The 21,662-nt window shown below is 43.8% G+C and overlaps 1 protein-coding gene across 1 annotated transcript in view; it reads right to left on the minus strand.

Moving 5' to 3' along the window:
• The window catches only part of LOC124264764 (ras GTPase-activating protein 3-like), a 65,400-nt gene that overhangs the window by 13,095 nt on the left and 30,643 nt on the right, over window positions 1–21,662 (minus strand). The window contains exons 12-23 of the mRNA XM_046699544.1: window positions 20,719–20,793; window positions 16,162–16,285; window positions 15,466–15,572; window positions 14,915–14,992; window positions 14,671–14,754; window positions 14,161–14,234; window positions 4,795–4,817; window positions 4,637–4,719; window positions 3,825–3,895; window positions 3,618–3,707; window positions 2,767–2,921; window positions 961–984 (exon numbers count right to left, since the gene is read on the minus strand). Coding sequence (XP_046555500.1) covers window positions 961–984; window positions 2,767–2,921; window positions 3,618–3,707; window positions 3,825–3,895; window positions 4,637–4,719; window positions 4,795–4,817; window positions 14,161–14,234; window positions 14,671–14,754; window positions 14,915–14,992; window positions 15,466–15,572; window positions 16,162–16,285; window positions 20,719–20,793 — 988 coding nt within the window. The remainder of the gene's footprint in view (window positions 1–960; window positions 985–2,766; window positions 2,922–3,617; window positions 3,708–3,824; window positions 3,896–4,636; window positions 4,720–4,794; window positions 4,818–14,160; window positions 14,235–14,670; window positions 14,755–14,914; window positions 14,993–15,465; window positions 15,573–16,161; window positions 16,286–20,718; window positions 20,794–21,662) is intronic.

Genomic DNA, 21,662 nt, shown 5'->3' on the forward strand with positions numbered 1-21,662 from the left:
GACCAACTCTAACCCAGATCGTCATGGTTACTGGGAAAAAGTGATGCACAACCAGCCAAGTCACACACCCTGAACAAGGTAACAACAAACTGTAAGGACAAAAAAGTCAACAGATGCTGAAATCAACAAGACAGATGTTAAATTTCAAAGGTGAGCAGTATCAAATATACTAGCACTACTGTTGAAAAAGGCAGACTATAACTGCCAATATTCTGGGTAGTTTCTCAGCTATTAGTTAGCTACACAGGCTATGTTTTTGGTCCTTGTTTTCATACAACTTGATACAACACAATTTTTAAAATGTCAACAAGCAACTAGGTAAACAGATTTTTGAGTGAGTCAGGATTCAACTCAATATTCCAGCAATATCACAGCAGGGGACACCAGAAATAGGCTGCACACATTGTACCAATGTCAGGATTCAAACTCGCCTTTTGGCGCGATGAGCGAAAGCTTTCACCACTAGGCTACCCCGCCACCCCTACATATTTTAACAGAACTTTGGACCATGTCAAAATGCAAAGAATAAATCAAGGTCAGCAAAAAAGAAATAACAAAATGAAAGAACACATGTGTCCAGCCAAACATTAATCCACATTTCACTCCATAGTGGACAGAAATGGATAAGTAGTCCAAAAATAGGCTTCTTGAGACCAACTGTGTTTCACACTGGTGAAACTTCCACTCCATTGCTCCAGTGTTTCTGACTTGATTTTGGAGACTGATGAATGGCAGACATATAGACCACAGTGTAAGCCCAGTTAACTGTCTGTGACATGTACTGAAAATATGTTTACTTAAATATGAAACAGAGGAGAAAAATACACTATAAATTAAGTGAAAACTAAAAAGAAAAGACACACTGGACATGTTAGGAAGACAAGACAACCGACAGAGACAGGCAAGGAAACACCAGCAAGTGAGACACATGCAGACAGGCACAAGCGAAGCATATCTTACCCGGGTCGTCATCCTGCATGCTATCTGTGAATGTCAAGCATCGCATGCATTATAGCACATCGGGGGGGAGATGCACAGATCATATTTTCCTGAACACCACTGACATCAAACAAAGTAAGTCCTCCTCTGCTACTACACTAAGCGCCTATATCTTTCTGTATAAGCAAATGTACCCTCAAAAAACACCTGAGGCCTAAAAAACGAAATGGTTTGGTTCTGATTACCAGACCAACCCTTGAATTATGGTGCCGACCCTATTTTTTAGTGGTACAAATATAATCAGCTTTCAGATACCATTGTTTTTTCCCGGCACTGACGGACATCAGTCATTCTGATAGAGAAAGTCGACATGACGTCCGCAAGCTTGATTGAAGAAACAATTACACATTAATAAATCTGTTATTAGTTTGTACTTTACTTCTTAAAAAAAAAGGTAAAACACCCCATAAAATCACACCTACCTTACCTAAATTTTAAAGAGGTGTAATCAGAACCACCACATTTGTTTGATTTGGTCTGATGGAAATATAGGAGAAACCTAACAGGAATGTGGAACAGCTTAAATGGATATTCATGTGTTGGTTCCTATATAGACTTGTGTGGTTCAAATTTCAACATCGCACAGTATGTCAAGTCTAACCATAGCGTCGTCCTTCATAACACGCATACTGCAGAACGAATCCAACAATAGCTATCTGGGCACATTTGTTTATACAGAGAGACACTTGTGGTATATTTGTACCTGTGCCCCCAACATTATCAATGGTATTAGTAAATGTGAGATTGTTAGACCAAGTACAGCAGGATAGATCCTCATATATCACATGCAGCTGGTTGTTAGTTCATGCCATGTCATATCCCTGGGGTTAGTAAAAGTCAAACATCTGTCTTCCATCTCAAGGCAGTGTCAGACACATGCTCTCTATCTCACGGCAATATCAGACACATGCCCTCCATCTTGTAACAAGGTCAGACACATGCCCTCCATTTCATGACAAGGTCAGACACATGCCCTCTATCTCACGGCAAGGTCAGACACATGTTCTCTATCTCACGGCAATATGAGGCACATGTCAGCAAGGTCACACATTCTCTATCTCACGGCAATATGAGGCACATGCCCTCTATCTCCACGGCAAGGTCAGACACATGTTCTCTATCTCCACGGCAATAGACACATGCCCTCTATCTCACAGCAAGGTCAGACAATATCACAGCAAGGTCAGACACATGCCCTCTATCTCACGGCAATATGAGGCACATGCCCTCTATCTCACGGCAAGGTCAGACACATGCCCTCTATCTCACGGCAATATGAGGCACATGCCCTCTATCTCACAGCAAGGTCAGACACATGCTCTCCATCTCATGACAAGGTCAGACACATGCCCTCTATCTCACGACAAGGTCAGACACATGTTCTCCATCTCATAACAATATCAGACATATGCCCTCCATCTCATGGCAATGTCAGACAATGACCTCCACCTTGTGACAAGGTCAGTCACATGACAAATAAGAGACTGGCAGTCTACTACAGACGTTTGTTTCCTGGAACCTTCGTCTGCTATCCTGATGATGTAAGGTGCAGTAGAACTTGACATTTCAGAATTTAAGAGCATAATTGTTTCCTTGTGTAGCTCAGCTGATCATCACAACAAGCAGTTTGCTGACAAGAAAGGTATGGAGAGAGACTATTATGCAACTAGTCTCACAAGTATACAGAGTACAAGATGTCATCTCAGCAGGAACTGATTCTACAGAAGAAGACTCTCAAGTGTCCACTCCTATATATCACAAACCTACCTAGCACAGAGTCCAGTTTGTCCATGTGGCCAAGGAAGAGGGAGTGTATCTTCTCCACCTCCCTGTCTGAGTCGATGTCCAGCTGGATGTCTGTGACGGGCAGTCCCCCGGACACTGGGCAGCACCCCCGGGCAGTCAGGTCGGCCTCCTTACAGCTGCAGACAAGCAGGACAGACAGTAGCAGTGATATCAAGTCCATGCACTGTATGATGTACACTAGTGGAATGTCAAGATTTATTGGGGTCTGAATTTAATAGCTTAGGAACATTGGTAATCCTATAAGCACAATTTTCAACAAACTGAGATATGTGTTTGCCTTCAGATCTGAATGTATTTTAGCTTTCAGCAAATCTGCACTTGTTTGTACCTGTTGCAGTTATTATTACTAAAATAAGAATAAAATGTTTTGATATGGATGGAAAAGGAAAAGACCTGTCAATTACAACAGGTCTATGACTGTTCGACCTGTCTATCTCCCCACCTTGTCATTCCACCTGGAACAGCCCCACATGTCTATGGTGTCAGGGCAAAGGATTCACCCTTGTTTTTGTTGGTCAATGTTAGGTTATGGGAAGGCCAACAGTCTTACAGCTACAACTTGCATGTCAGTGTTGGGGGCTACGACTTCCTGTTAATGGCAGTTCTATCTGTCTCAGGGATATGATGTTAAGGTTAATGGCGTTCTCCCAACTGTGTTAGAGCTACAACTTGCAGGTTATGGGAGTTTCAACTGTCTTAGCGCCATGATTAGAGCTACAACTGGCTTAGTTCTTAGAGTTATTGGTCAACTCTCCACGAGGAACAGATTATGTCTTGATCTGCCAATATTTGGATAAAGCCACCTAACTCACCACAGCCAATGTCCGTTGATGAAGGCAGCAGGGTGGTACACGTTCAGCCGGTTCTTGTTGGTGTTGCACACCTTGGTGAGGATATCCAGCCTGCAATAGGGACACAGGTAAAACACTGCCAGAGCTACATGTTCAGCAGTACTTGGATCCTTATTAACATTCTAAATGTAGACATTATGTAGGTCATAGTTAATAAATGGAACATACCACTCCTTCTCTTCCACACAGTTGTTGGCCTGGATGTAGAGAGCCCTGGACGGCTGGACCACTTGGAACATCTGAAATACACAATAGAGACAGTCACAGATAGACATAGACACACACACACACACACACACACACAGATAGACACAGTCATAGACAGACTCACAGTCTCAGATAGACAGTCATAGATACACACACACATAGATAGACAGTCATAGATACACACACACACAGATAGACAGTCATAGATACACACACAGATAGACAGTCATAGATACACACACACACAGATAGACAGTCATAGATACACACACACACACATATAGACAGTCATAGATACACACACAGATAGACAGTCATTAGATACACACACACAGATAGACAGTCATAGATACACACACACACACACACACACACAGACAGTCATAAGATACACACACAGATAGACAGTCATAAGATACACACACACACCTATAGACAGTCATAAGATAAACACACACAGATAGACAGTCATAAGATACACACACAGACTGACAGTCATAGATACACACACAGATAGACAGTCATAGATACACACACAGATAGACAGTCATAGATATACACACACACACACAGATAGACAGTCATAGATACACACACAGACATAGATACACACACACACAGATATAGACAGTCATAGACACACACAAACAGATAGACATAGACACACACACAGATAGACATAGACACACACAGATAGACAGTCATAGACATACACACACACACACAGTGTGTAATAATGTTCTTCAATCAAGACCCACAAGGTCACTACTTACATAGTTCATTTTGAAGGAATTCTCTTGAAGTCGTTCCACAGCTAGTATATCTTCTATTGGAATACTACACAGTGGCTTCTCGGCTGTCAAAAACATACATAGGTTAAACAGGCTTCTCTTCTGTCATATCTACACAAACAATTAACATCTCTATCTGCTGTCAATCAAAATCATCATAACCCTGGAAGACACCACCAGAATGATGGAAACAAATTGCTAACAGTTATCATAAAATAAACATGTAATTTTTAAAGTAAAATTGATATTTTATACTTATCCTGACTCATGATCTTTGCTTATCTCCCTTTCCCTTTCGAATGGTAGTGGAACACTTGAATCCCTTGAAGTTCCCGAAGCGGACGTACAATACTCACCCACGAGTTACCTACCTTGCCCTTTCCCACATAAACCATATCATGTGACATGTCCATACTTGTCACTCTCTCCTGATTTCCAGCCCATGCACTTGGATCTGCTGTGAAATCTCAAGTGTATCTTCAGCGGGGAGGTTGGGAGGGCTTCTCGTCATGAGTCAGGATCCTATTCTTCCAACTTCCGTTATAACTTGGGGGTCCACTTTCTTGTCTTACTTCCTTCTCAGACAAGTTGAATCATGTTGATACATGTGGTTACAGATAAACTAGTGTCTCCTATTACTAGATATCTTATAACAACCCATAGATTATGATAAGATCTTTATCATAAATGAGTTCGCGACCCCTTCATGTACAGGTAAGGTTATTACCCCTACAGGATCTTTAATCACTCAGGAGAGGTCAAATTGGTGAATGCCTGAGGCGTCTTCAGTGGCTATGTGTCGAGGAGGTAGTGGTTGGCAAAAGACTGTGTCCGACTTCCAAAGCATCCCTCCATAATTGTTGGTATAGAACAATTTCCATGCAGAGCTAATGTTGATGCCAGTGCTCTGACTTCGTGTGGGTTGGAAGCTCTAGGAGGTTCTAGTCCTGCTGCTTTATAGGCTCTCAATATAACGGCTCTCATCCAGAACGATATGGTCGTTCTTGAGACTTCTGCTGAAGTCTGTGTTGATATTGGGATGAACAGGCGCTTGAATTTTGTCTCCTCGTTTCAGTCTTTTGAAGATATATCTTCAGGGTTCTGAATGGACACAAGGATAAGTCCTTTATATCCTGTGGACCAAGGACTGTAGACAGTGCTGAGTGGAGTGGAACTGTCTATCTGGTTGACCATCTAAGTCCCCATCTAAGTCCTAGATGAACTGCGTTATTTTGCCCTCTGTCGAAAGTAGTTCGACCAAAGTCCAACTCATGTATCTCCGATATGCAAGCTGCTGTATGGCTAAGCGTAAGCAAGAACAACGCGTTTTCTGTGTCAGCAGCTCGAGTGTAATCTGATCTAGTGGTTCAGTAGACATCACTGGTAAGATGGCCTTTAGAATTACATTTAGATCCCAAGCTTGGAGCTCTGATTTTTTGCTGGTCCTCCAGCTTCAAAGATCTCAGCAGAGCAAGTAATTCTGGTACTTTCGTCAACTTGATGCCTGTTTTCATAGTAATCACTGTACTGATGCTTGGCGAGGTATGTAGATAGTGTCGAACCCTTCAGGTGTCTGGTCTGTTTAAGATGACACAGATATTCGCCACTTGAGGATGAGTGGCTATCATCGCAGTGAAGCCTTTCCGCCTTGCATAAGTGTCAAACTTTAGCCATTTGTCGTCATATTGGTTTGCAGTCGATCTGCGTAGCGCTAGTGTTACTGCATTGGCTGCCTTATGGAGTATCCTCTTTTCTTCAAGCATGTTTTGATACTGTCCACCGCGTGCTTAACTGGAACACTGTTGGGTTTCTGTGGACTTGCTTGGTGTGTGGATGTATTAGTAGGTTCGGACATTCTGGTAATTTGATTACTGGGTTTCGAGATCTCCCTATTAGGTCTGGGGGAACCATGCTCTCGCTGGCCAGTAAAGGCGCGACCAAAGTCAGTTGTAGCGTCTTGAGTCTGTTTGATCTTGAACAGTACTTTTGGCAGTAATATCGGGGGTGGAAAAGCGTAGCCGTTTAATCCTTCCCACGACATGCTCAGTGCATCTGTTGCCCAAGCTTGAGGATCTGGAACTGGTGAGACAAACGTCTCTAGTTGTTTGTTGAACCCGTGGTAAACACAGGTCTATGCAAGGGGATCCTATCTCCCTTATGTTCGAGAAACGCTTCCTGTGTTATCTGGAACAACTGGACTGTGAGCTGCAGTAGGCTTGGAGACCTTGTGGTTTCCCGCCGGTTTATATGGAGAAACGCTACTGTAGAGTTGTCCGTGTGTATCATCAACATTTTGTTGTTCAGCAAGCTCGACCATAGTTGTAAGGCGTTGATCACTGCTTTCATCTCTAGCAGATTGATGTGCAGTTTCTGTTCTATTTTGGACCACTTTCCCGAGGCTACTTGATCATTGAGATGTGCACCCAATCCGTGCATCGAGGCATCTGCGCAGAGATGCATGTCGAAGGCGGCTCTTGTAAATAGGTCCCTTCATGTAAGTTTTCGACCTGTGTGTCCACCACAGTAGATATCTCCTGAGGTTTTCCGGCAGCAAGATAGGGTTGGCGGCTGTCTAAATGTTTTATCAGGAACCGTTGCAGCGGTCTTAGTTGTAACCTTCCTGTGCGCCAGTCAAGTCCTCCTCCGAGGTTAGCAGACCGAGTAGCACTTTTGCCATGATCATAGTGTTAGCGAAGAGATGACCTGCTGGAGGAATCACGCGGTTTGTATCTTGACCCAGCGATCCCTCTGGGACGGCAATCCGATTCTGTGTGGTGATAAACCTTATTCCCAGGAATTGTAGGTCTTGTTTTGGTTCCAACTCTGACTTCATCAGGTTCAACAACCATCCTAGTTGAGTGAGCAACTTGATTGTGAAGTTCAGTTGTCGTTTGAGGATACTGGCATCTTTAGGTGAACCTGAATTCGTCATCCAAGTAGAAGCGCATTTCAGCGTAGGACCTCGATGATGTAGGTATGCGAAAATAGGCTTGGTTATTCGTGTGAATAGCCACGGAGCCGAAGATATTCCAAACGGTAGGACTTTACATTGGAAGTGCTGCCCTCTGAATAGGAATCGTAGATACCTTCTTGATTCCTGATGTATCGGGATATGAAGGTATGCATCCTGCAAGTCTATGCTGGCCATGTAATCTGCTGGACGGATGAGAGGTTTGAGTTGAGGCAGGTGGATCATTCTGAACCCGTCTGGTTTCAGTAAAGTAGTCTTTGTTGAATTTCGCGCATGTTGTAAATCAGTCTGAACTTCTCCTTGGAGTTCTTTTTTGGGTACTAGAAAAATTGGGGAATAGAAGCCTGGAGTGAAACGCCTCGATCTATTATCTCCACCGCATATTTTTCCAGTAATGCGTTTATGGCTTCTTCTGGTTTGACTGCCTGTTCCTCAGCATAATTGAAGACCATCGGGCTGAGGATTTGGCGGAGGTGTAGCTTTTAGTTGTACTTTGTAACCTTCTCTTAGTACTCTAGTATCCCCCCAATTTTTCCAGTACCCTTGTAGACGTCCACCCACTGTTGATAGTTTTACAGGAACGGCTGGGGGTGTAAGACTCCAGTCGTTTCGAGGCGATATCAACGTCTAGTGCCTCTGGAAGCTCTGGGGAGCGGCCTCTCCCTGAGTTTCCTCTGTAATTTCCGGATGGGCAGCTAAAAGATTCTTTACTGCCTTTGAAGCTAGCGTACTTTTGTCCTTAGCTTTCTGTATTCCGAATACTTGGACTTGTTGTTATACTTCTGAGAGGTATGGTGGATGATGTTAGCCAGAGTATCTATGGTTCTAATCATCATCACCTCTCTGTTATCATGCGCGAAGCTTCCTTAGCTGCATCGCCTATTAGACCTCCAAATATGTCCCGCAGATATTGATGTGAGATGGTCCGACAAAAAGAATTGATCCTTCTTTTGTGTAACGAGGGCTGAGTATATCATCTTATCCTCTTCCGAAGTTGAATTCTGGAATTTATTTATCAATGATTCATTGATAGCTCTGGATCTGGCCAGCCAAAAGAAGGATCTCTTTGTGGCAGTATCCAACTGCGATAGCTTTTTGTCTTCCACTTTATACATCTTATTCCGGGCATCATTCACCAGTTTGATCATATCATCCCAATCCGGCGCCTTCACAAATGGATCCATATGGTGTAAGGGGAATCTCCTCTTATTAAATGATGGTAGTTGCTGACTCTGATCCTTCAAAGCCTTCGCGATAGGCTGTGCGAAGGTTGGAGGGTACCTTGGATATAGGTTCTATCGGAGGGATTGTGAGGGGGTCGAAGTCATCATTGCGCATCATATAAGTGTAGATATCATCCTTCTCCTTAGAAGGAGACTCCAGGTTCAACCCATTAGCAATCCATGCTGTTACTTCTGAGTCTGGGAAGACGAAGTCCGTTTGCAAATCCTCCGTGTGCGAACTTAACTCCCTTCTCGAACCTTCATCATCGTTTGTCGAGCTTGTATCTATGGATACCTCTCTTCGCGAACCTTTATGAGGTGCGCTATCTCTTCGCGAACGTCTATCATAGGGTGAACTCCTGTGAGAGTCTTCTCCTCACTCTAACCACTAGCTTGAGGTGAGTGGCTTAAAGCAAACGCCTGTAAAGGCTGCGATCTCTCTCCCAGAGAGGCTAGGTGTAGGAGCAGGATCCTTCTCGATGTTTCGAACGCTAAGGGTTAGCGGACGTAGATAGAGTAGGTAAGTCATCTCTATCATCCTCCAATGTGTCAAAGTCAAAGTCAAATATGTTTATTTGTATGTAAGGCCACCGCCCATATACAGCGTGTTACAAAGAAGGTTCTTATTTAGGAGGATAACAATTGTTTTCTCAACATAATAGCATGATGGATATACAGTCATAATCTTTTAAAATGGAGACATCGTGATTAGGAAACAATTTTGTAAAATGCTGCATTATCACTTCTGATTGTAATACAGTTCTGGAGATAATCAGAACGGATTTTATCATAGGCTGGACATTCAAGAAGAAAATGTAATTCGCCTTCAATGCCTTTTACAAAATGGACATGATCTATAATTTCTATCAATGGATAGTCTTCTTCCTTCATTTACTTTTAAATCTAATAGCCCCAATTTTAAATTTTACAAGTAGCAGTCTCAGATTCTTTGTAGTCACGAGGGATAAATATCTTTCTGGTTCTAAAAGGGACTTAAACTGTCTGTAAAATCAAAACGGGAGCTTTCTTCTAACCTCTCGAGTGCCATTCTTGTTGAAAAATACATATACAGCTTATCTCTAAACTGGTTCAGGAAAACATTGACATTACCTCGCCTTGGTTTAACCAGACGATACCAAAACCTTTAGAACAAAGAAGGTTCCTTATATGGGGCGTTTCCAAGTTTCTTTGCCCGCTACTGTCTAAATGAAGAAGCATATTGTAGGAAATTTTACGGAGACGGTGATCATGCATTTGTACTATCTTTAGCCAGTATTTTAAGCATCTAATTTGAGCATTAATGAAAACTGGAAATCTCCCACATATTCCATATACCATGTCGTTAGGGGTAGATTGTGTAGCATCCTAAAAATTTCTTGCAGGCCAGTAAGTGTATCTTTCAAGCGCTTGGAAAGGTTGGAAGCCCCACATTTCGAACCATTACAAAAGAATAGGCTGAATTTGTACATCAAATCATTTGAAAAAACGTTGTGGGTAAGGAAACCAACGTTGTTATAAAGGGACATGAGGTATAATAGTGCTTTCTTAGCTCTGAGAGCTAAATCTGCAGCACAATGTGTCCATTTCATAGTAAAAGAAATACTTTTACACCGAGGTATTTATAATGATTTATGACATTAACGGGTTTAGAATTAAAACACCACTTTTCCTTGAAGAGAGGGGCCACCTTTTCTAAATACAACAATATTAGTCTTTTCAAGTTTTACCGATAGCTTACCATTCTGAAGAATATCTTTCTAGTATGTTTAGTTGGTTTTGTAACCCAATAATTGAGGTAGATACTAGAATTACATCGTCTGCAAAAGTAACATAAATATTTCAATAATGTCGAGGGAAATAACTGGACACCATGCTTACCTTGCAGCGAAATATCATTATATAATTCGTTTATGAAGAAAGAGAACAGGATAGGGCTCATAATACATCCTTGTCTTAAACCGACTGGACAATCAAAAAATCAGATAAACCACCTTGACTCTGCGCACACATGATTTGATATTTGAATACAATGACGTAAGCATGGTGTACATTTTGCCTCCCAGGCCAGCATTTCTAAAGACAAAACCATAGTTTGGAGCGATCAACTGAGTTGAGCATGCCTTTTAAAATCAACAAATGCAACATACAATTTAGATTTGCGTCGAGATAAACATTTATGAATAATTGCATATATGGTGAAAATATGGTCTGATGTGGAATAAGACTTCCTGAATCCTGCTTGACATTCGGAATTTTATCGTGCATGTTTGCCCACAGTGTAAGTCTATTATTGAGAATAGATGTAAAAGCTTTTACCTAAAATACTCATTAATGATATACCTCTGTAGTTGTCTGGGTTGTTTACATCTCCCTTTTTATGAACTGGGACAATAATTGAAGTGACCAGACTTCTGGAAATAGCCATCATTGAATATTTTGTTAAGACATTTACTAAGAAATGGCAGAATTTCAGAACTTGAACATTTTCAACATTTCCACAGAACCAGATCGAGACCAGGTGATTTACCACATTTAAGACTATTAATGGCATTCAAAATTTCACTGTCTGTAATATGGCAGTCTAGCACCTGTCTGTCTATGTCATCAGTATAGGGGTGAGTCATCTATAGAGTTACCTTCATTCTGGATAATCTGAAAGATATTGTTATTCTTAAAGACTGACTTAAAATGGACAAAAGCCATTCTGATTTTTGATATCTGATTACTGGGGCCTGATTTTTTTGTCTGAGTGAGCAGACTTCGTTTCCAGAAAAGGGATGGGTTATGTAAAGAGTCGTTTAATTTTTCTAAGGTTGTTTTTGCATTGGTTTATTTTTGAATTGTCTACAAAAAGCTTTATATTTATTTCGTTCCCTACAGTATAAGGCTTCGGTTGTTATCAGAGCGATTACATCTAAATCTTCTATGTGCTTTTCTAGCACGTTGTTTAGCTGCTCTACACTCTTTGTTAAGTCTAACTTTAGGCTTCCTATCAAGGTTAAGTCGTCTTCCTCATGCACTGTGTGGCCCTAAAATAATTTTGACAAAGTCGCATTGCTAGTTCTATATCGATATCTAACGCATCGGTGATTACATCATGCAACAGAGATAGTTTAAGGTCGCCAAGATGGATAAAAATTGTATCCTTAAAGTGAATCATTCCACACAACTTTCTCTTCTAGATTAGAAGGATTTCTAGTGGAGAGTGTACATGCGAGAAATTACAGGTCAGTTCTAATGGAGTGATCAGACTCAGATCGATTAAGCCAATGTTTAGTTTCTCAATAAACTGAAAGAAGGATGGAGTGCAAATAAAATAATCATTGGCTGCAACCCTGCTGGCCTATATATGTACATTCCCCCTTCCATGTCATAGGCAACTCTTCCATTTACAATATAAAGTTGTAGAGCATAGCAAAGGTCAAGAAGTATCGCCCAAATTTATTAATCACCTTGTCATGTGACTTCGGTTTGACACATTGACGTAATCATGGCAGAGAGTGTCTCTCTGCATGTATTCAGCACTCCGTGCATCAAGTTCAACAGGAACATTATTCCTTCTCCTGTTCTCGTTCATGTCACCACAAAGAACTATATGCGAGTCCTGGAGATCAGTCAGATTTTCTAAGACGAAAGTCTCAATCTGATTTATGTGACAATCAGTGTTATGTCTAGTGTAATATGACGAATCCGTCTGGTGGGATATATGTGCATAACAAAGCTATGTCCCTATTAAGTGAAAAGCTTCTTTCTTTAGTTTTATGCAAAGTAGATTATCAACATTCGTGTTGATTATTTTGGTAAATCGGGGAAAGTGATTGATGGATACAAACACATATGCCACCAGACAAGCGACCATGTTCGATAGCTTTACAGCTGGACTGTAGTAAATATCATAGCCATCAAGCCACTGTGGATTTACTAGTGTACTAACAAAAGGTCTCAATAAGACAAAGTATCTTGAAGTTACTTAAATAGGCTTTAAAATCATTATTACCAAGTTTACTAGACAGGCCATTTATGTTCCAACTTAGTGTAGAAAAGACAGAAATATCTGTGAGGCTGTGTAGAAGATCCCTGTGAAATCTGGTCTGGGCTTTTGGCCATTGTCCTATTGGCTGGTTCCAGCTTCTAGCCCATTGATACCACTTTCTCCCTGGCGCAGAGAAATGTCCACTCCTACGGGATGTAGAAGGCTGAATCGCGTTTGGTAACAAGGCTACCATTTTGGAAGTCAGTGTCTTTTTATGACAGAGTCCTCCCACTGTGGAACCCTTCGCGAAGGCGAACGTTCTCGAGCGTCACCTTGAGGTGTAGATTCTTGTTGGTGAATTGAGTCATAAATTCCCCTGGATCGGAAGTTCTGCATGGGTTGACACTGCTGCGATGTAGATGAAGCGTTCGCCATGAGCAGCTGATGGGTATGTGCCTCAACTTCAATCCGGGAGTATGAGGGGTATTATGTCGAACAGCTGTCCTGCATTGTGCCTGTAGTAGGGGACGACCTGCAGTAGTGGTAGAGGTTGATTAGCGGCCGCTGATCTCATAGATACTTCTGGTAGAAGTAATGAGGGTTCGTTAAAGGCGATCTATCTCGTGAGGCTGTACAATCTCTTCGTTGAAAGATTTCTGGTGCATTAGCTGAGCTACAGCGTAGCTCTTTGCCTTCAGGTCTGGTAACCGTGAGACTTCTTCTGCGCGTTGAAGAAGAGAATGGACGTCTTTTCTTAGTCTGTGGCGGCGTTGATAGAGAAGTAGAGGCGATCTCTTCCTGGCCCCTTACCAGCAGACTGCCCCATAACGCGCTTTTCGACATAGCACCAGCATTATGAACATGGGCATTAGCAAGCAACATATACGGTTTGTAGGCTGATCTGCAGTATTATCAGGAATGACTTGAGGCGCCTTTCTCACCACGATCCATGAATGCGTCTATAAATATACGACAAATATTGATTAAACTGAAGATTTGCTAACAGTTATCATAAAATAAACATAACAATATTGAGCATAAATAGATTCACCAGGGAGTGAGTATGTTCCTAGAAGGCGAGAACAAGTCTCTACAAGGAGATATACACGATAATCAGGTGAAAGTACTGTTATATTACTGTCCAGGAGAATCTTGCCCGACCATAGCAAAGCTACAGAAATTATAGTAACAACTGACGGCTTTGTAGGGCTGGGATGCTTAGTTTATACAGTACAAGTAATTCCTTGTTACAAAATCATTGTGCTGTTGGGATTTATCTCATCCCACTAACATCTGATATTTTCAGTAATGAGAATATCCATATCTTGAGTGTGCCTACCCTTCCTTGAGTGCTATTGGAGCTTCTATGTTCCTTGAATAGGCCCCGGTCCTAGAGGAGACGATGTCCAGGAACTGAAACAGGGATGGCATCGGTAGTTGATTTAATAACAAGGAACTGTAACCATGGTGACTTGTGTGCCCAAACATACCAACATAACATCAAGGAATCGATACCAAGGAAATATATTATGATACTACAGATTAGTATAATAATCAGAAAGTGTCACCATGGTAACAAGTAAATTATCAACATGACACTTTTTAAAATGAATCCCACAATGGAAGTTGTGTCTGTGTGCATTTCTATGAAAACAGACTTGCATCCGACTGACATCATCCAAGTAACAATACAGTCAGTGTAATGAAAATACTGTACATACAAACAAAACAGACTTGCATCACGTGGATATCATCCATGTAACAATACAGTCAGTGTAATGAAGATACTGTCAATGCAACCATTTCCCCTACATAGATCCCTGTACATCTAAAGCTGTGTAACACCCACCATCCTGACAGCATCCATGTGTGTGTCCTCGGACAGACAGTCGAACACGGGCACCATGTACTCCTCCTTCAGGTTGAAAGGCACCTGGAGACACACAACACAGATATCCATAATATCCGTCTGATTAGTCAACTCTCCTCCATCTCACATCAGGTATGTATTAGTATTCTATGCTCTTCTTGTGTTGTAATAGTTTTAGTTGGTGTGAACTGACAGGGTATGCTGAAGACATGTTATTACTCACTGAGTTTGAGCTGATGAGGTTGACTAGACCTTGGATGACCTTGGACACCAATGTGAGGGTTCGATGTACCAGCATGTCCTGAAATATTGGGTACATGTGTTACAGAAAGTCTAACATATGTATATCACCAATCATCATCAAGGTACATGTGTTACAGAAAGTCTAACATATGTATATCACCAATCATCATCATCATCATCATCATCATCACAAACACCACCATCACCATCGACATCAACATCATCGAAACACCACCATCATCATCATCATCACAAACACCACCATCACCATCGACATCAACATCATCGAAACACCACCATCATCATCATCATCATCACAAACACCACCATCACCATCATCATCACAAACACCACCATCACCATCATCACAAACACCACCATCACCACCACCATCATCACCATCACCACCACCACCACAATCCTCGCTGCTCTGATCTAAATATAGGTTGTGTGATGGCAATGTGACGTGATGCTCAACCTATATTCACCATCATTTAGACACCGACACAACATGACAGCATGCCAACTCACCGCGGTGTCTGACCGTAGGTCAAACAGCTTGGGTCCCAGAATGGCAGGCGCGAAGAATCGGAGGAAGACAAAGCTGCTGACCACCCTGTACTTGATGGTCGGACTTCCTGGAAACACAGGTGACCACTTCAGAAAGTGACTGAGTAGGTGTTTCATTATAGTGTTCACACTGTGTTCAGTGTGTTCACACTGATTTGCCTCACTGAGAATTTCAAGAGTGAGGTGTTCAGATTCACCAGGACAATTTTGTTTGCCTTCCCAAGCTATCACTGCCAATGATATCACTTACAACCAGTGCAAGATATCACCCCCAAGATGAACCTACATGACATAACTTATAATCAGTGCTCGATATCACCTAAAATAAGTGCTTTATATCGCCTACAGTCAGTTCTTGATGTCACCTGAAGAATATAACCTACAATCGGTGCTTGATATCACCTACAGTCAGTTCTTGATATCACCTACATGACATCCCCTATAACCGGCACTTGATTTCACCTAGTCAGTTCTTGATATCACCTACATGACATCCCCTATAATCGGTGCTTGATATCACCTACAGTCAGTTCTTGATATCACCTACATGACATCCCCTATAATCGGCGCTTGATATCACCTACAATCAGTTCTTGATATCACCAAGTGACATCCCTTACAATCAGTGCTTGATGTCACCTTCACAATATCACCTACCATCATAGTGCGTCATTGCGGCCTCCTTCACGGAGTGGAACACCTCCCTCATGATAGTGGGACACACCAGCGCTGACCCAGTGATGGCCTCGACAATGGACACCACGTAGCCCTTCAGGTTACCCTGCAGGACATAAACACATCTACTGTTACAATCAACGGAGAGAACCAGAGCCTGCATCATGCACACCTGAATGTATGAAACTTTCACACAAAAACTTAGATAACCCTGTAGAGGTTTCCAATTCTTTGAAGAGAATCGTCCTTGGGGTACATATATGCATTTTCTGCGGCTGAAAATGTCATGTGACAGTTGTATCAATGTTTTAATAAAATATTGTACAATAAATAAAAATGGCCCCCACCACGTGGAGTTACCTCCCTGACATGCATGCGTAGCCAACCAGGTAAGCACCTAAGCCCGTATCATCATTCCTTCTGCTGAACAAATCAGTGAACAGAAATGCGAGGAGGTGGGCGGCCCTACCCCAAGGACAATTCTCTTCAAAGAATTGGAAACCTCTACAGGTTTATCTAATTCTTTTTCATAGAGATCGTCCTTGCTGTACATATATGCATTAACACAGATTCCAAAAAATCGGAGACCAGGGAGGAGGGAATTCTGTCACAGTACAAATAAATAGCGATCTCGTAATTAGAAAAAGTTACTCACGCCATAACACTCACCTGTCACGTGTCCACGAAGCTTTCGCGAGAGGCATTATGGGAGGTGACCCGACAGGGAGAAAACATACTGAGGACCGACCTCAACATGTTAAGCATGACAACACATAATACAGTGTGTAAACAAACACCGCCCACTGCGTGAAAACTCTATAGAGAGCACCGTAACTCACAACCGAATATCTCAATCGAGCAATTGAAAGTTGGCAAGAATCAACAGTGGATGTGTCAATTAAACAACAATTGAACACAGCATCCTAAAACCAAATAACCAAGACTCACACTGGAGAGAACAGAACGGCCAAAGTGTGCTCGATCACGGGAATGTGTATCCAGCTGATAGTGCCATATAAAAGTGCTAGGCCAGCTCCAAAGAGCAGCAGAGCAAATCTCTTCGATGGGCAGTGCCGCTGCAAAAGCTTTTGAAGTGGTGACTGCACTGACCGAGTGAGCCTTCAACCCCTCATGGGGAGGCTTTCCCTTAGCCTTATACACAGCACAAATGACCGACACAAGCCAGCGAGAAAGTGTTTGCTGGCAGGAGCCTCAGCCTTCCCGGCACCATAACAGCAGAACAGATGGGTATCTGTACGGATCCCTTGTGTTCGTTTGATAAAGACCTTGAGGGTCTTACGGACATCCAGCGGATGAGTGCTTGTTGCAGAGGTCCCCAATGTGGAAGGCTAGGCAAGAGTAAGAAGTTTGATAGGAGCTGTCACATGGAAAGCGTGATTGACCTTCGGACGGTAACTATCCGGGAGGCGCTTACTGATGCGATCTGGATGGAACACACTCAGTGCCGGGTCTGCAGACATGGCATGTAAATCACCGACCCTTCTCCCAGATGTCACCGCCACCAGAAACACAGCCTTCCAAGTAAACAGCTGAACGGAAATAGTCGATAGACATGAGAAAGTAGGACCGGACAGCCAATCTAGCACGATTGACAAATCCAAAGGTGGGCTGGTATGCCTGAGAGCAGGTCAAACCTGATCCACGCCAGCTAGGAAGCGCTGCATAAAAGTGTGCTGCCCCAGGACAGCACAATCGACAGGGGTGTGAAAGGTGGAAATAGCGGTGGAGTAGCCACGAAGACTGCAGAAACTCCAAAACACGGATTAAATCCGCAGAAAAGGGATCTGCAATTCCCCTATCTGAACACCAGCGCGCATATCTATCCTCGTACTTAACGTTTGTCGAATCCCGCCTCGAAGCCGGAATTGTTTGTGCAACTGCTGCAGGAATTCCGCGTGCCTCGAGGCTAGACCTGACAGAGGCCAAGCCACCCACTGAATCCGTGGATTGGGGTGCGGCGCACCGTTCTGAGTGAGAATGTCTCGTCGTAAGGGTAATAGAACAGGAGGCTGAGCCAGAAACCTGAGAATTACCAGAAACCAGCTCTGTGATGGCCAAAGCGGTGCCAGAAGCACAAGTAGCCGAGCTGGCTTGGTGGACAGCTGGGAGAGGACCCGGGGAATGAGTGGTAGAGGCGGAAATGCCCACAGCACTTTGCCCGTCCAATCCAGCAGGAAGGCGTCGGAAGCCAACACCCTCTGGTTCGGTATTTGAAAGTAGAGCACGGGTATCTAATTCGTCCCGCCTGACGCAAACAGATGCACCTGGAACGACCCGTACAACTGGGAGATAACTCCGAATATCTGCCGATCAAGCATCCACTCATGCCGGGCCAGGATACGGCGAGAGAGCGTGTCTGCTTCGCATGTTCTCTAGCCCCGGGAGATAGACAGGAATCACCTGACAGTCACACTGGTCACACCAAAGGAGAAACTCCCACGTCTCCCAAAGGAGCGTTAGGGACACCATGCTGCCTTGCTTCAGGATGTACGACATGGCCGTACGGTTGTCTAACTGAAGACTAACCACCTGGCCCTGAACATGCTCCCGGAAGCGCTAGAAAACCAACTGCAGACATTGATGAGTAGGTGGGCTTCGGATTCGGACCAGCTTCCGGACACCGACAGACTGCCCAGAACACACACCCCCAGCCTTTGAGGGATGCATCTGTTTGAACTGTAAGAGCTGGCGTCGGGATTTCCAAAGGGACCCCCTTGGAGAGATTCCCGACATCAGTCCACCACTGAAGGTGAGGAGAAAACCACTCGGGAACTGTGAGAGACTTCTCCAGATCCTCAGAGTGAGCCCACAGACTCGCCAAAGCTTGCTGTATAGGGCGCATCCTCAACCGTGCCTGCCACATGACAGAGATTGTGGCTGCCAATATGACCCAATAGACGGAGCCAAGTCTGCGCCGGTGCCTGGGGCTGGGAGAGGAACGAAGATACTATCTCCCGTACTCTGGTGATCCGGTCGGGCGACAGAGACACAAGATCTGGCTGAGTTAGTGCATACAGCAACCAGTTGTCTAGGTAAGGGTGACAATGCCTTCCTTGTGACTGCGCGAGAGTAGCCGGCACTAACATGAGGTGAGAAGAGAAGACCCGAACCCCGACCCGGTGGAATGCCGAGCCACACACGATGAGGGGAAGGAAGAGCCCGAGACGCTCTCCACTCCAGCCACCGACCGCATGCCAGGATCCCGGTCCCGAGACGCAGCAGGCTGCCCAGACAGAACTGGAGCCTCCGCTCTCAAGGGGATAGGGTGCGCAGGGACCGGAACACCAGGAATACTCAACGGTCCCTGCGCAAGCACCGAGAGAGGGACTGGGTGCGAACCCTCCCTCTCCGGGGTGGTTCAGGCTTCCGGACCCAAAGCCAACGGCAGCAGATCAACAGAGGCCTATGGATCGAGCCGAGCCCGGCGATCCAACCCCCGAACTCTCCGCCCCCCATCCAGAGCCAGCGAGGAACTCCCGCCGGAGTCCTACCAACTGACTCGTGAATGAGGGACTTCACCGAGTCCATATGCTGTTGGAATAATTGCTGTATGAAAGACATCAATTTGTGCAGATTCTTTAAAACCTTTAGATTTAGAAGGCTTTTTAGCCTTTTTAGCTTTGGATGGGGGTGTTTCCTCGGCCGGGTCCCCTCCCACCTCCCTCAATTCTCTGTAGACAAGGAAATCGGCAGCCCTTCTCTTTTGGGCACCGGGGGAGAAACCGAGGCAAAGTTTGCACACATCAGGGTTATGCCCAGCCTTTTCAAGGCAACATAAGCACTTGTCGTGCCTATCTGCAGGCGGTAACCGTTGCCCACAGGCAACACACGCCGTAAACGCCTGAAAGCAAACACACAACGCATGTAGCTAACGGCCAAAACAACAGCCAAATACACGTATAAAACATTGAAAATATGTGAATGCGACAACGCGACATGAAATAATTGTTTAATAAAGCAATATTTCAACTACGTGACATGCCAAACTTCCCGCCATTGAATAGTAACACCTATGTAAACCACGGGAAAGCTAGCGTAAATTTAAATACAAAAGTCACATAAATGAGAAATAACCAACTCCAAAGTCAAAAGAGAATTCTAAAGAACGAAAAAAGACCATACATACAGTAGTTGAAGTCTCAGACATAGTCATAGTATGCATGTGTACACAATGCATGACAGCAGAAGGAATGATGATACGGGCTTAGGTGCTTACCTGGTAGGCTGCACATGCCTATTAGGGAGGTAACTCCATGTGGTGGGGGCCATGTAATAAATAAAAAGGCTTTTTCATTTATTGTACAATATTTTATTAAAATATTGATACAACTGTCACATGATATTTTCAGCCGCAGAAAATGCATATATGTACCCCAAGGACGATCTCTATGAAAAAGAATATGCACCATCAACAATTTGGCTACAACCAATCACACTAATGTATGCTTGGATGTCTTATGTGGATGTATTGTAATTAAACAGGCAATCTGTTCACATGAGTAAAAATGTGATACTGACCAAGTTTTCCTCCAGTGACGCCCCTTCCTTCATCCTGGCTGGGTCCACCTCACACAGCTTCCTCTCCTCAAATATCTGCAACATCAGCAGCCCACATCACACCACAGTAACATCTACACCTCACACAGCTTCCTCTCCTCAAATATCTGCAACATCAGCAGCCCACATCACACCACAGCAACATCTACACCTCACACAGCTTCCTCTCCTCAAATATCTGACATCAGCAGCCCACATCACACCACAGCAACATCTACACCTCACACAGCTTCCTCTCCTCAAATATCTGCAACATCAGCAGCCCACATCACACCACAGCAACATCTACACCTCACACAGCTTCCTCTCCTCAAATATCTGCAACATCAGCAGCCCACATCACACCACAGCAACATCTACACCTCTCACACAGCTTCCTCTCCTCAAATATCTGCAACATCAGCAGCCCACATCACACACACAGCAACATCTACACCTCACACAGCTTCTCTCCTCAAATATCTGCAACATCAGCAGCCCACATCACACCACAGCAACATCTACACCTCACACAGCTTCCTCTCCTCAAATATCTGCAACATTGGCAGCCCACATCACACCACAGCAACATCTACACCTCACACAGCTTCCTCTCCTCAAATATCTGCAACATCAGCAGCCCACATCACACCACAGCAACATCTACACCTCACACAGCAGCCTCCTCTCCTCAAATATCTGCAACATCAGCAGCCCACATCACACCACAGCAACATCTACACCTCACACAGCTTCCTCTCCTCAAATATCTGCAACATTGGCAGCCCACATCACACCACAGCAACATCTACACCTCACACAGCTTCCTCTCCTCAAATATCTGCAACATTGGCAGCCCACATCACACCACAGCAACATCTACACCTCACACAGCTTCCTCTCCTCAAATATCTGCAACATCAGCA

This window comes from Haliotis rubra, unplaced genomic scaffold (genome assembly GCF_003918875.1).
Source record: "Haliotis rubra isolate DU_JTF1 unplaced genomic scaffold, ASM391887v1 Scf940, whole genome shotgun sequence".
NCBI classification, from domain to species: Eukaryota; Metazoa; Mollusca; class Gastropoda; order Lepetellida; family Haliotidae; genus Haliotis; species Haliotis rubra.